The sequence below is a fragment of the Dipteris shenzhenensis genome, chromosome 27 (genome assembly GCF_047967505.1).
Source record: "Dipteris shenzhenensis isolate YYH24624 ecotype China chromosome 27, Dip_SZ_1.0, whole genome shotgun sequence".
In the NCBI taxonomy this organism is placed as follows: Eukaryota; Viridiplantae; Streptophyta; class Polypodiopsida; order Gleicheniales; family Dipteridaceae; genus Dipteris; species Dipteris shenzhenensis.
This window is the reverse complement of record NC_141622.1, coordinates 49,550,647-49,564,643: the sequence shown is the minus strand read 5'-3', so window position 1 is coordinate 49,564,643 and position 13,997 is coordinate 49,550,647. Positions and strand designations below refer to the sequence as shown.

Sequence of the window (13,997 nt, the reverse complement as noted above, 5' to 3'; positions counted from 1 at the left end):
TTTCAATGAATCTCACTCTCACTCGAGATGATACAATCATAGATGAAAGAAGAATCTCACTTTCTCCCACTCTCACTCTTAATCTCGGAGCTTCTAAAATATGCTGCCTTACTATCTCTGTGTATTCTGAGTTTTCGATTTAATAGATCATAGATTTAGATCACGATCTCTTCTGTAAAGTTGTAGATCGCAATCTCAGCTTTCCAACAAAAAAAAAAAGCTCCTCAATCCGAGTTTGGAATCATAAGGTACCGTTGAAATAGTGACTGTTATTTTTATCCAAAAAAGGTGCAACTTGCTTTTCTCCACTTTTAACTGACTTTTCCACTTCATCCTACTTTTCTTGTCCTTCATGACCAATTTGCTCCATCTCTGGACCATTCTAGCAATAACTTTAGTTCTTCTTGGTCTACCCTCAAGGTAGCCTTAGCAACCATGAGATTTTGGTAAAGCAAAAATTAGGCATTTGTTGAATTTCTGAAAGTGCATTTTTCCTATTGGCTCTTCTTCATTGGACCTGAATGCAAACTTTAAAGTGGTCGACTTTCTCTCTCTCACCTCTCTCTTTCTCTCTCCCTCTCTCTCTCTTTCCTTCTTTATCTCCTTATGTCTTCTTACACACGATCTACACCTTTCTTCTCTCTCTCTCTCCCTCCCCTTTATCTCCTCTTCCTTCACATAATTTTCAATGGATTCCTTTTTTATTACTTTTTTTATCTTGGACAAGCCTTATGAATGAATATCATTCACCTTGTTTTGCCCTACAATCAAAGGCCTTGGTGAAGGTTCGTCCCTTTCAGAAATAAAATTCCTTTATAGCATTTTTCAAATTTAAAAGAATTAAAATTAATTTATAGCATTTTTCAGATGTGTTTCTTTCAAATTTTTTGATTGTTTGGTATGTTGACTTTAGAGCATCTCTTTCAAATTTCGGTTTGCTTTTTTGGAAGTGCATTCATTCCTTCTGTCTCCTCTTCCAAGTTTTTGTTAAAATTTAGACATGCATTCATTGAACATTCGCTCTGTCCTCTTCCATTCCTCTCCCCATCTCTCACATTCGGCAAGATTCACCTCTCCTCTCTCTCTCTATCTCTCTCTCTTCTCTCTCTTCTTTTTCTCTCTTAGCAAGCCACATGAATAAAATTCATCTTATTAACTCAATCACTCCTTTCCAAATACTTCTTTAGAATTCTCAAAGCTAGACCCTTCTTTAAACCTACAAACTCTCGATACAACTCCCATGCATTTTTTTTTTTTTAATTTGTTAAATCTCAAATCACTTATTAGTATTTTCAAAACTCAAAATTGACATGAAAATAAATTTCACAAATAACTACTACTAATAAAACTTTAAAAAAATTATAGACAAAATATGGGTGTCATAAAACATTGACTTCGTTGCTGCTAAAACGAGTTGAAACTCAGAAACTAGTATGTGCAGGTGAGAGAGAGAGACCAACACGCGAGGACTTGTAATTGTAGAGTGATCTTGCGGCTGCTGGAAATGGTTAGAGCTCCTCGAGATCAGCATCGTTGTGGGGTGCAACGAATCTTCCGGAGGGAACCCTTTCCGACAACATCGTTCGGCGGGTTTTCAGGTTGCGGATAAGAGTGGGTAGCTTTTCCCTCAGCTTGAGAGCAAAGAAGGAGATGAAACGGTACACGATGCTCATCCCCACCAACACAAATACTGCCCACCATTTGGAATAGGGTATGTCCATCTGAAACCTGTCGCGGATCAGGTCCTCTCCTGCCAACAGTGGCCCCCCTGCCACATTGTTCTCAAAATATAGCCCCCTGAAGTCGTTGTTGAAGAACGCCTGCCCACACATTAAACGATCTCAGCGTGTGACTCCTGGTATGTTCCAATGAAATCAGCCTCCATTGCCTGGGCCTTTGAGATATTCCTAATGCAGAAAGGTAAATTCTAACGAACAGCAGGGCGTTTCTAGTTCAGATGCGTACTGATTTCTTTGAGCATAAAGAAGTTATTGAAGAGATTGCAACGAGCAAGCGCAAGGTGAAAATGGTTGAAAACTGTTCTTGTGAGAAGTGAAAGGGTTATGGGGAGTATAAATTAGCATAATGCAACGGGTAATGTTCTGTGCAAACCCTATTAGTCCATGTGTGGAAGGACATGTAAGACAGCGGATACCGCCACACAGGCTTCGGTAGATCACCCAACAGGCGGAAGAAGCCTCCATTAAGAAGGTACATACCCTGCCATGCCCAATCAGAGCAAAGATCACACCACTGGAAAGATTTGGCAATGAGATAGACAAGAGTCCGCCCTTCAGCTTACCATGATACCACACCCTGCAATCATGCCTGTGAGGAAATCCGGTACCACACCAGCAATCGCCCTCAGCAAACTCTCCACAACTGAAAGGGCTGCTAGAAGCGTGAGAAAGAAGCAGAAGAAGTGAGCGAAACCAGGGTGTAGGCCGCCCATTGAGTAGAGGATTGCACCAGGGATGAGAGACAGCAGGACTACGAAGGGGAAGGAGGACAACACGTTTGCAATCACGAACGCTGCAACTCCGTAGTGCCCATTGAGCCTCTCGCGGGTGAAGATCTTCGGGAAAGAAAAGTTTTGCAGTGTCATGAAACTTCATAGTTTGAAAGATCACTACCATAGTAATTCTCCTCTCAAAACATTATATTTTGGACATGAAAGATTAACCGCTCACCTTCATGTCTTCGATGAACGACGGAAAGCTCACAACTCCCATGAACGTCAAGAAAGCAGTTACAAACGTGAACATGCCCGCTCTTGCCTGCATCGGCAGATTGTTAGTGGGTTTAAAACAGAATTCCAAAATCTGCGGAACTGGTGATAATCCTGCAAATACGTATGTGATAAGCAATAATTCATCCTGCAAGACAGATCTTAGAGAGGAGCTGAACCCTGCCTCAATAGCGTTGTAAGAGAGCCCGACTTTGTAATAGATCGTCCCAACACAAATTGATAGCATCGTGTACACGAACAATCGGAACCAATAGTAGCTCACATCTCGTCGCATGTTTACGAACGATCTCGAAGTGAGATAGAATGTCTGCTTGAAGAAATTGACTTTCTCAGAACCTTTGAGCAGGTTGCCTTCCTGAAAAACACCGATATTGTAGGTTTGGCTGTTGAGTCCTGTTCCATAGACTATCCGATGGAGCTTTCATTTCAGGATGAGATACAATAGTAACAATACCTTCTTAGACGCTTCTCGAATTCTAAAATCCACAGCTTTCCTTGTTTCTGACTCGCCATAGGCATTGATAAGGCGCTGAATCTTCTGAGACGCAGTCTCATTTCCTGCTGCAATCCCCGACTCTTCATCATTGACGTCTGCCTGCGAGAAAGTCATGTAAGATTTGTCGATTCGCAATGCTCACCAAATCAGTCGCACTCTAACACAGATTTGAAAAGGGGCACTTCGATGATGAATTTCCTACTCAACACACTCCCAAAAAGCTCGCACATATTGCTAAACATGGCTGCGCGTTCGATAGACAGAGCCAGACTCACCTCTTCAAACCCAGCATTTATAACCCATAGATAATGGTCGGAGGGATTTCTGAACGCCGGACACGGGAAGCCAGCATCGTCGAATAACTGCACAGATGTAATTGCACCGCACCCATATTCTCATTGCAATTTGAGTACTTTGCAAGACGAATCTGAAAGGAATTTCACGGAAAGAAAATTCCGAAGACAAGGCCTAACCTCGAGAGCAGATCGAGAAACTAAGACATGAACACTCAAGCTGAAAGGAAAAGGAGAACTACCTGTTGAGCTTTACACCTCTCGCCGAAAAAAACTGTCCGTCCAGCGGAAAGCAGACACAAGTGATCGAAGAGTTCGAACACCTCACTGCTGGGCTGATGAATAGAAGCGATTAAGGTCCTTCCAGTTGTGGCCAACGCCCGAAGCCTTTTCACGACGTGGTAAGCAGCCGCACTGCGAGGAGACACGGCAAGACCGAAATTATTTAACTAACTCCTGCATCCCGAGAGCTATTTCAAAACAGGAGCCAACGACGTGCCTTGCTGTGCTTTTTCTACCTGTCTAGGCCACTCGTGGGTTCGTCCAAGAACATCAATTTGGGATGTTTCAGAATCTCTACCGCTATGCTCACTCGCCTCTTCTCTCCTCCGCTCAGTCCTTTTACATGCCAACCTCCAATTTTCGTGTTGACGCAACCTTGCAAGCCCATTTCCTTGATGGTTCGCTGCACTCTGCCGTATTTCTCAAACTTGGTCATCGTATCCGGAAGTTGCAAGTGTGCGGAATAGACGATGGTCTCGTACACAGTTAGAGTCGCTATCAAGGAGTCATCTTGGGTGAGATAGGCCTGCGATAACGATGCTCGCAATGACTCAAATAAAGAACCCATAGAAGCTTTGAGGCTTAATGAGCCTCTCTTCTCTCTCTCTCTCTCTCTTTCACACCCACACACAGAAAGATATACACAACTTATGTTCAGCAGCTAGAGAGACTCACCGAATTGCCATACGAGAGCTGCTGTCTTCTTCCGTTGCTAAGAATCTCGCCGCTTTGTGCCACAGAAGTGTCCAACCTTCCTGCATTTTATCAGAAGCAACAGCTTAGTGACCAAGCTGAAAATAGCAACCTCGTAGCCTTCAGCACTGATATTTCGAAGTTCAAGTGTACCTGCGAGAGCATTAAGCAAAGATGTCTTGCCACACCCAGAAGGCCCCATGATCGCAACGAGGTTGCCAGGCTCAGCATAACCGGTAACATTTTGCAGTAGATACCGTGGTTGTCCGTGGGCTCCCGGGGTCTTCAAGGTCAGGTCTCTCCAACTGAGGAAAACTTTAGCGGAGGCGCCGTCTTGCGTCCCCGGCGAACCAGCCATGGATCCGAGCAAGTCAAGAGAGGCGGAAAACAAAGGGTAAAGTGCTGTGCCCGGTGAGCTAGAAGCAGATGCAAGCTGCTGTGGTTGCGGTCAAGAAGGTGGCTTCTTTGCTAGGAAGCTTGGAGACTGCTGCAAGCGTGCTGCACACGATAGCAGAGACCTTGGGCGGAGGACTCACTACTAAGGCCAAAAGCAATGAATTGCTACATAATCTATAGCTCAAAGAAACTTGAAGAGCAGAAGAGAACGTAAGGAGCGACGCCAGCAGCCATAACTGCACTTGGCAGGACGATGGTGACTGACTGGTCACGGTTGACTGGTGAGATGTTTTCACTGTTCACCGTTGAGAGAACTGGTCGAGTAGATGTAATAACTATGAAATTCACGTCTGGTGCTAAAGAAGATTCGTTCATGCGAGACGATAATATGGTCCATGGGAGCTTTGAAGCTTTCCTGTTTCACAGGAAGATGACGAACAAGAAGCCCTAGCTGGCCTGCAAATCTGCGAAACGGCCATGAGATCCAGGACGCTTATTTGTTGACGATGACAAATCGTTGTTATAGAGCCCCTACATGTTCTTGTGGCTGCATGATGCCTATCAGGGTATCATCTTTGCATGCTTCCATGTTTGAATACATGCTTCCATGTTTGAATACATGGATGAGGATCATATAAAATCCCATTAACACACAAAACACGAATCCACATTCCACACCACTCGATTCAACTCCACACCTCCCCCACATCTACAAAACTCTAAATCTAGCCACTACTCATCCCTGATGTGCAACTCTGGTATTGAGAGCACGCTAGCTTCGCCCATGACAAGAGCCACTTCACTGATGTGCAACCTAGGTATTGAGAACAGGCTTCGAAGGGTTGGAACTTGGACATATTTTTGTTCACCTACAAGAAATAGACAATGCACCCACCAGCTATTGAGAGCAAGCTTAAAAGGGTTAGAATTTGGAAACTTTTGGTTCACCTGAAAGAAATAGTGGAGCTTTTCAAAATTGGTTGTATGGCATTGCCAAAAAACATGCACCGCTTAAGAGAGGAAAATGCAAATTCACATGCAATGCCATGTGGCATTTTGAGATACATAAGAGCCTAATTAATAGATCACAGTAGTAATGATTACCATCAAAATCCCAAGCACAATACCCGATCTATTTCTCGCATTTGTTCAAACCCTAATTAATAATAGATCACAGGCAACTAAGCTATGGGTTGCAACCTAGCTACTCTCCAAACTCGCAACTAGCAAATCTAGTTTCCTTGCATGATCTGAAAGTGTGGCACCAATTTGGGGTTCGCATAACAGTTCATTGAAGGCATTTGGTGATTATAAGAGGGAGGCACCATTTAGGTTTCTTAATAAAAATTGAAACTTCCACAATTGAAGGGTCCCTTTCATTCATTGAAAAGTGAATGTACTTCATGTCTCTCTCTCCTCTTCATCATTCTTCTCACAAAAATCAAAATTCCTACACCTTCTTCCACCCCCTCCTTCCATCTCTCGCCACCTGCAAATAGCTCCTTCCCCTTCCTCCAACACCTCCTTCCACTCTAGTCCCTCACTCCTTCCTTATACTCTACTCCATTCCTTCCACCACTTCCTTCTACCCAGTCCCCCACTCTCTTCCTTCCTCTACACTCCCTCCTTCCACTCCACTCCCTCACTCTCTTCCTGCCTCTTCACCCCCAACACCTATTTCATTAATTTTGGACTCGTGCACTGTCCAAATTCATTTTGTGAGATAATTTTGGATAAAACATTTAAAAAAAAGAGACTCTTATAAAACAAAAAATTAAGTCAAAAAGGAAGATTTTAAAAAATCAAATTAGAAAAAATGACGTGAGATGTTATTAAAACTAGAGTACATTAAAAATAGAGGACATCACATTGTTAAAAGAGACAAAAAGTAAGATTTTAAAAAATCAAATTAGAAAAAATGGCATGACATGTTATTAAAACTAGAGTACATTTCAAAAAGAGCACATCACATTTGTACGAAGTAGATCATATAACTCAAAGCCATATGGTGTCAAAAAACACCTTAATACAGTCTCTCTTATCTTCTTAATCACCCAAAGTCTAGAAGATCTTATCATTGGTCTCTCTTATCTTCTCAATAACCCAATCTTTCACTGCCTCCACAGCTGTATCCTCAACATAATTACATGCAAAGAAGAAATTTAAGCAATCACAAATTGTTTTTTTATAATTTCTTTGTGAGGCTTCTCTCAGCATCCGCATCAAATCACCCATGATGAGAGCTGCGATAACAAAGGTTACTTAAGAAGTCTAAGAGATCTTATCGTGCTTTTATCATACGTCTTAAAAGTCTTTCACTCTCTGCTATCTTGAGAGTCTCCTCCCTCTCTGCATGCCTTTGTGCATCAAATTCCTCTCTTTCCATGTGTATCAAAGAAGAACCTTATCGAATTCTGGCGTCTCTCTGTGCTCCTTGGTCAGTAATCCATTCTTTGAGACTGTTAATTCCAAACTCCACGTCTTCGACAATGCCAAGGACATCCATGGGTGGGGAGATGATAAAGAAAGAGAGATGGACTACGATGGAAGAAAGAAGAGAGTGTTTGTGGAAGGACTAGGATGGAAGAATACAAGTTAATGAGAAGCACTAGGATGGATGAAAGAAGAGAGTGTTTGTGAAAGAACTAGGATAGAAGAATACAAGTTATCAGGATGGATGAAAGAAGAGAGTGTTTGTGGAAGGACTAGGATAGAAGAATACAAGTTACTGAGAAAGACTAGGATGTAAGAAATAAGAGAGTGTTTGTGGAAGGACTAGGATGGAAGAATACAAGTGCACTAAGGCACGATGTGTTCACTATGATAAGGATAAGGGTTGGAATAAAGTGAGAGAAGCATTGGTAATGCTCTACTTTAAGTGAGTGGAGATTGTCCAACTGAATAAAATTTTACAGAGCATTGGGAATGATGTACTTTAAGTGAGTGGAGCATTGAGAATTGATACTTGCGAGTGAAATATATTACAAGTGAGAGAGAGACAGAGCGATAAGACGAATACAAGTTAATTAGCAGGACTAGGATGTAAGAAATAAGAGAGTGTCTTGAAGGGATAGAAAGTGAGGGAAGGTGTAAAGTGAAAGACGAATACAAGTTAATCAGAAGAATTAGGATGTAAGAAATATGAGAGCATTTGTGAAAGAACTAGGATGGAAGAATACAAGTGCACTAAGTCATGATGTGTTCGCTATGATAAGGATAAGGGTTGGAATAAAGTGAGAGAAGCATTGGGAATGCTCTACTTTAAGTGAGTGGAGACTAGGATGGAAGAATAGGATGGAAGAATACAAGTGCACTAAGGCATGATGTGTTCGCTATGATAAGGATAAGGGTTGAAATAAAGTGAGAGAAGCAGTGGGAATGCTCTACTTTAAGTGAGTGGAAACTAGGATGGGAGAATACAAGTGCACTAAGCCATGATGTGTTCGCTATGATAAGGATAAGGGTTGGAATAAAGTGAGAGAAGCATTGGGAATGCTCTACTTTAAGTGAGTGGAGACTGTCCAACTAAATAAAATTTTGCAGAGCAATGGGAATGCTGTACTTTAAGTGAGTGGAGCATTGGGAATTGATACTTGCGAGCGAAATATATTACAAATATTACATCATCACATATTCATATCAAAATTCTCATCACACAAGGATTTATTTCCAAATAATCACATCATCACACATTCATATCATAAAATTGTGTGCATGAAGAAATATATTACAAATATTACATCATCAGAGCATCATCACATATTCATATCAAAATTCTCATCACACAAGGATTTATTTTCAAATAATCACATCATCACACATTCATATCATAAAATTGTGTGCATGAAATAATTATATAAATATCATCAATAAATGCCACTTAAGTAATAAGTCACAAATTGGTGTATAATCAACAAAAACTACAAACACAACATCATACATGCATCACAACTCTTCTGATGCTTCTAGTGGAGACTGTGGCAACTCTTCTAATGCTTCCAATGGAGGCTGTGGTGCTCTAGATGTACACTCAATCTCTACTTCTTCTGTAGTATGTAGTGCTTTCAGAGTAGACTTAGTATCCTCTTCCTTAAATGCAAGCGGAGGCTGTGGCAACTCTTCTGATGCTTCCAGTGGAGGCTGTGGTGCTGTAGGTGTACACTGAGTCCCTACTTCTTCTGTAGTGTGCAGTGCTTTCACAGTAGACTCAGTCTCCTTTTCCTTAAATGCAAGCTCTGATATTGCTTCAGTTGCACGTTGTATTCTAATGGCAGCAATTAGGTCTCGAATGATTTCAACCCTAAACAATTGTATATCCTCCTTTGAATATTTGAGCTCCAAAGAGTCTTTCGATGAGATCTGTGGCTTAAGTGAGAAAATTTCATTGAATATCAACATGCAGTTGTAGGCAACTCTCCACCCACAACTATGCCCATCTTCCTGCTCTACTACTAAATGCTTTTGAAAGTCTACCGAGTCTTTGTACTGTCCTGTTTCTTTGATAGCAGATACTAACTTCTCAATCGACCTGCTCATCATGACATATTAAAAAAACTTAGTGTGTCTATTACATAAGGTACATAATATAGAAGTAACAATAGATTAATAGAATACTTACGTTTGCGTTGAGCCATGAAAGCCTGTAATCGAGTTAACAAACCAACGATAGTTGTCTTCAAGGTCCCAAACCACCAGACTCCAATGTTCCCTACACGAATAATTAAGAACCATTATTATTTAACACAATGTTGCCAGTATAAGATGAACATAAAGGTTGCCATGATACTTACATCTCGTGATATGCCATAAATAGGACTCGCACGCCATGTAAATGTAAAGGCTGTAACCATTTACAAACATCGGCTATTGTCTTTCTGCTATCGCTAAGTATAGGAGAAAGGAGGGAATCCAACATATACACACGGTTTTGTACGGCTCTACCAAATCGTGAGATAACTATACTGCACCAACAAATAAATGAATATTAGCTTATTAGATTTAATCAAAATATTGAATTATCAAGCAAAGAAAAAGTTTGTATCAAACCTGAGAATGGCCATCATAACGTTGTTATTGACCTCATTTGAAGCTCTAGAGAGGATTGAAATCTCCTCTCTCTCCCAAATTCAAGATCAGTGAGGTCTATGTTGAATCATAACCCTAACATTAAAAGAGCTTCCCAATTCTTCCGATGAAGCCATGTTTGTAGAGTTGAGGTCTTCTATCCCCTTTGACTCTTTGACGGCATTCATTTCGCACTCCTCTGAGCCATTATCTATTTCCCTTATGGGAGGGTCCATATTACGGATGTGCATATCACTCGGGAAAAAATGGTGTATAATGAATGATCAACCATGCAAAGCATATCCGATGGTGACAATACTTTGCACGCACCTCAACGTAGTTGAAACGGACTTGCATGCAAAGTGGAGCCCCCATCCGATAAGTACTTGTTTGAATAACACACCTAGGACCGTGTTTTTTCATGGTTATGCATGACACTAAGGCAAAAACGGTGTTTTATGCTTGATCGACAATGCAAAGCATATCCGATGGGCACAATACTTTGCACACACCTTCAACTAGGTGGAATCAACTTACATGCAAAGTGGCACACCCATCCCATAAGTGCTTGTTCGGATAACATACCTAGCAGCGTGTTTTTTTACGGATGTGCATGACACTAGAGCAAAAATAGTATTTAATGCTCGATCGACCATGCAAAGGATATCCGATGGGCACAAGACTTTTTCTATGCCTCAACCTGGGTGGTATTGAAATGTTCTCAATGAGGCACACCCATCCGATAAGTACTTGGTCAGATAACACACCTAATGGCGTGTTTTTTTGCAGATGTCCATATCACTAGGGAAAAAATGGTGTATAATGCGTGATCGACCATGCAAAGCATATCTGATGGTGACAATACTTTGCACGCATCTCAACGCAGTTGAAACGGACTCATGTGCAAAGTGGAGCCCCCATCTGATAAGTACTTATTTGAATAACACACCTACGGCCGTGTTTTTTGACGGTTGTACATGACACCAAGGCCAAAAACGGTGTATAATGCGTGATCGACCATGCAAATCATATCCGACGGTGACAATACTTTACACACACCTCGAGCGCACCTCAAGGTAGTTGAAACAGAATTGCGTGCAAAGTGGAGCCCCCATCCGATAAGTACTTGTTTGATTCACACACTTAGGACCATGTTTTTTCATGGTTGTGCATGACACAAATGCAAAAATGGTGTTTTAGGCTTGATCGACAATGCAAAGCATATCCGATGGGCACAATACTTTGTACACACCTTCAACTAGGTGTAATTGACTTACATGCAAAGTGGCGCTCCCATCCCATAAGTGCTTGATCGGATAACATACCTACCAGCATGTTTTTTTATGGATGTGCATGATACTAGAGCAAAAATAGCATTTAATGCTCCATCAATCATGCAAAGGATATCCGATGGGCACAACACTTTTCGTACACCTCAACCTAGGTGGTATTGAAATGTTCTCAATGAGGCACACCCATCCGATAAGTACTTGGTCAGATAACACAGCTAATGGCGTGTTATTTTGCGGACGTGCATATCATTAGGGAAAAAATGGTGTATAATGCGTGATCGACCATGCAAAGCATATCCGATGGTGACAATACTTTGCACACATCTCAACGTAGTTGAAACAGACTTGCGTGCAAACTGGAGCTCCCATCCAATAAGTACTTGTTTGAATAACACACCTAGGACCGTGTTTTTTCATGGTTGTGCATGACACTAAGGGAAAAACGGTGTTTTATGCTTGATCGACAATGCAAAGCATATCCGATGGGCACAATACTTTGCACACACCTTCAACTAGGTGGAATTGACTTACATGCAAAGTGGCATGCCCATCCCATAAGTGCTTGATTGGATAACATACCTAGCAGCGTGTTTTTTTACGAATGTGCATGACACTAGAGCAAAAATTGTATTTAATGCTCGATCGACCATGCAAAGGATATCCGATGGACACAACACTTTTTGTACGCCTCAACCTAGGTGGTATTGAAATGTTCTCAATGAGGCACACTCATCTGATAAGTACTTGGTCAGATAACACACCTAATGGCGTGTTTTTTTGCGGATGTCCATATCACTAGGAAAAAAATGGTGTATAATGTGTGATCGACCATGCAAAGCATATTTGATGGTGACAATACTTTGCACGCACCTCACCGTAGCTAAAACGGACTTGCATGCAAAGTGGAGCCCCCATCCGATAAGTACTTATTTGAATAACACACCTACGGCCGTGTTTTTTCATGGTTGTGCATGACACTAAGGAAAAAAGGTGTTTTATGCTTGATCGACAATGCAAAGCATATCCGATGGGTACAATACTTTGCACACACCTTCAGCTAGGTGGAATTGACTTACATGCAAAGTGGCACGCCCATCCCACAAGTGCTTGATCAGATAACATACCTAGCAGCGTGTTTTTTTTACGGATGTGCATGACACTAGAGCAAAAATAGTATTTAATGCTCGATCGACCATGCAAAGGATATCCGATGGGCACAACACTTTTTGTACACCTCAACCTACGTGGTATTGAAATGTTCTCAAAGAGGCACACCCATTCGATAAGTACTTTTTCAGATAACACACCTAAGGGCGTGCTTTTTTGCGGATGTGCATACCACTAGGGAAAAAACGCTGTATAATGCGTGATCGACCATGCAAATCATATCCGATGGTGATAATAATTTGCATACACCTCAACGTAGTTGAAACAGACTTGCGTGAAAAGTGGAGCCCCCATTCGATAAGTACTTTTTTGAATAACACACCTAGAACCGTGTTTTTTCATGGTTGTGCATGACACTAAGGCAAAAACGGTGTTTTATGCTTGATCGACAATGCAAAGCATATCCGATGGGCACAATACTTTGCACACACCGTCATCTAGGTGGAATTGACTTACATGCAAAGTGGCACGCCCATCCCATAAGTGCTTGATCAGATAACATACCTAGCAGCGTGTTTTTTTACGGATGTGCATGACACTAGAGCAAAAATAGTATTTAATGCTCGATCGACCATGCGAAGGATCTCCGATGGACACAACACTTTTCATACACCTCAACCTAGGTGGTATTGAAATGTTCTCAATGAGGCACACCCATCCGATAAGTACTTGGTCAAATAACACAGCTAATGGCGTGTTTTTTTGCGGATGTCCATATCACTAGGGAAAAAATGGTGTATAATGCGTGATCGACCATGCAAAGCATATCCGATGGTGACAATACTTTGCACCTACCTCAATGTAGTTGAAACGGACTTACGTGCAAAGTGGAGCCCCCATCCGATAAGTACTTATTTGAATAACACACCTACGGCCCTGTTTTTATATGGTTGTGCATGACACAAAGGCAAAAATGGTATTTTATGCTTGATCGACAATGCAAAGCATATCCGATGGGCACAATACTTTGCACACACCTTCAACTAGGTGTAATTGACTTACATGCAAAGTGGCATTCCCATCGCATAAGTACTTGATCGGATAACACACCTAGCAGTGTGTTTTTTTACGGATGTGCATGACACTAAGGCAAAAATGGTATTTAATGCTTGATCGACCATGCAAAGCATATCCGATGGGCACAATACTTTTCCTATACCTTAACCTAGGTGGTATTGAAATTTTCTCAAAGAGGCACACCCATCCGATAAGTACTTGGTCAGATAACATACCTAAGGGCATGTTTTTTTGCGGATGTGCATATCACTACGGGAAAAACGTTTTATAATGCGTAATCGACCATGTAGAGCATATCCGATGGTGACAATACTTCGCACCCATCTCAAGCTAGTTGAAATGGACTTGCGTGCAAACTGGAGCCCCCATCCAATAAGTACCAAGTGTTTGATTAACACACTTAGGACCGTGTTTTTTCATGGTTGTGCATGACATTAAGGCCAAAACGGTGTTTTATGCTTGATCGACAATGCAAAGCATATCCGATGGGCACAATACTTTGCACACACCTTCATCTAGGTGGAATTAACTTACATGCAAAGTGGCAC

The 13,997-nt window shown here is 41.5% G+C and overlaps 1 protein-coding gene across 1 annotated transcript; it reads right to left on the bottom strand.

The window, feature by feature from the left end:
* Positions 1-1,379: 1,379 nt before the first annotated feature.
* On the bottom strand, positions 1,380-5,130 carry LOC147884433 (ABC transporter G family member 11-like). The gene is made up of 11 exons (XM_087398118.1): positions 4,667-5,130; positions 4,496-4,575; positions 4,057-4,346; positions 3,781-3,952; positions 3,521-3,607; positions 3,204-3,344; positions 2,908-3,104; positions 2,691-2,772; positions 2,303-2,575; positions 2,113-2,220; positions 1,380-1,820 (listed from the first exon to the last, which is right to left on the bottom strand). Exons 1-11 carry the CDS (start codon positions 4,869-4,871, stop codon positions 1,509-1,511), a joined length of 1,947 nt encoding a protein of 648 aa, XP_087254244.1. The 5' UTR covers positions 4,872-5,130; the 3' UTR covers positions 1,380-1,508.
* Between the last annotated feature and the right edge of the window lie 8,867 nt (positions 5,131-13,997).

Bases quoted from the DNA above. Each gene is read 5' to 3' on its own strand.
- LOC147884433 (XM_087398118.1), bottom strand. From the start codon at position 4,871: ATGGCTGGTTCGCCGGGGACGCAAGACGGCGCCTCCGCTAAAGTTTTC. The intron at 3,345-3,520 runs GTGAGTCTGGCT...ACTTTCTCGCAG, and splicing joins TAAATGCTGGGTTTGAAGAG to GCAGACGTCAATGATGAAGA. The intron at 3,105-3,203 runs GTATTGTTACTA...GGTGTTTTTCAG, and splicing joins TTCGAGAAGCGTCTAAGAAG to GAAGGCAACCTGCTCAAAGG.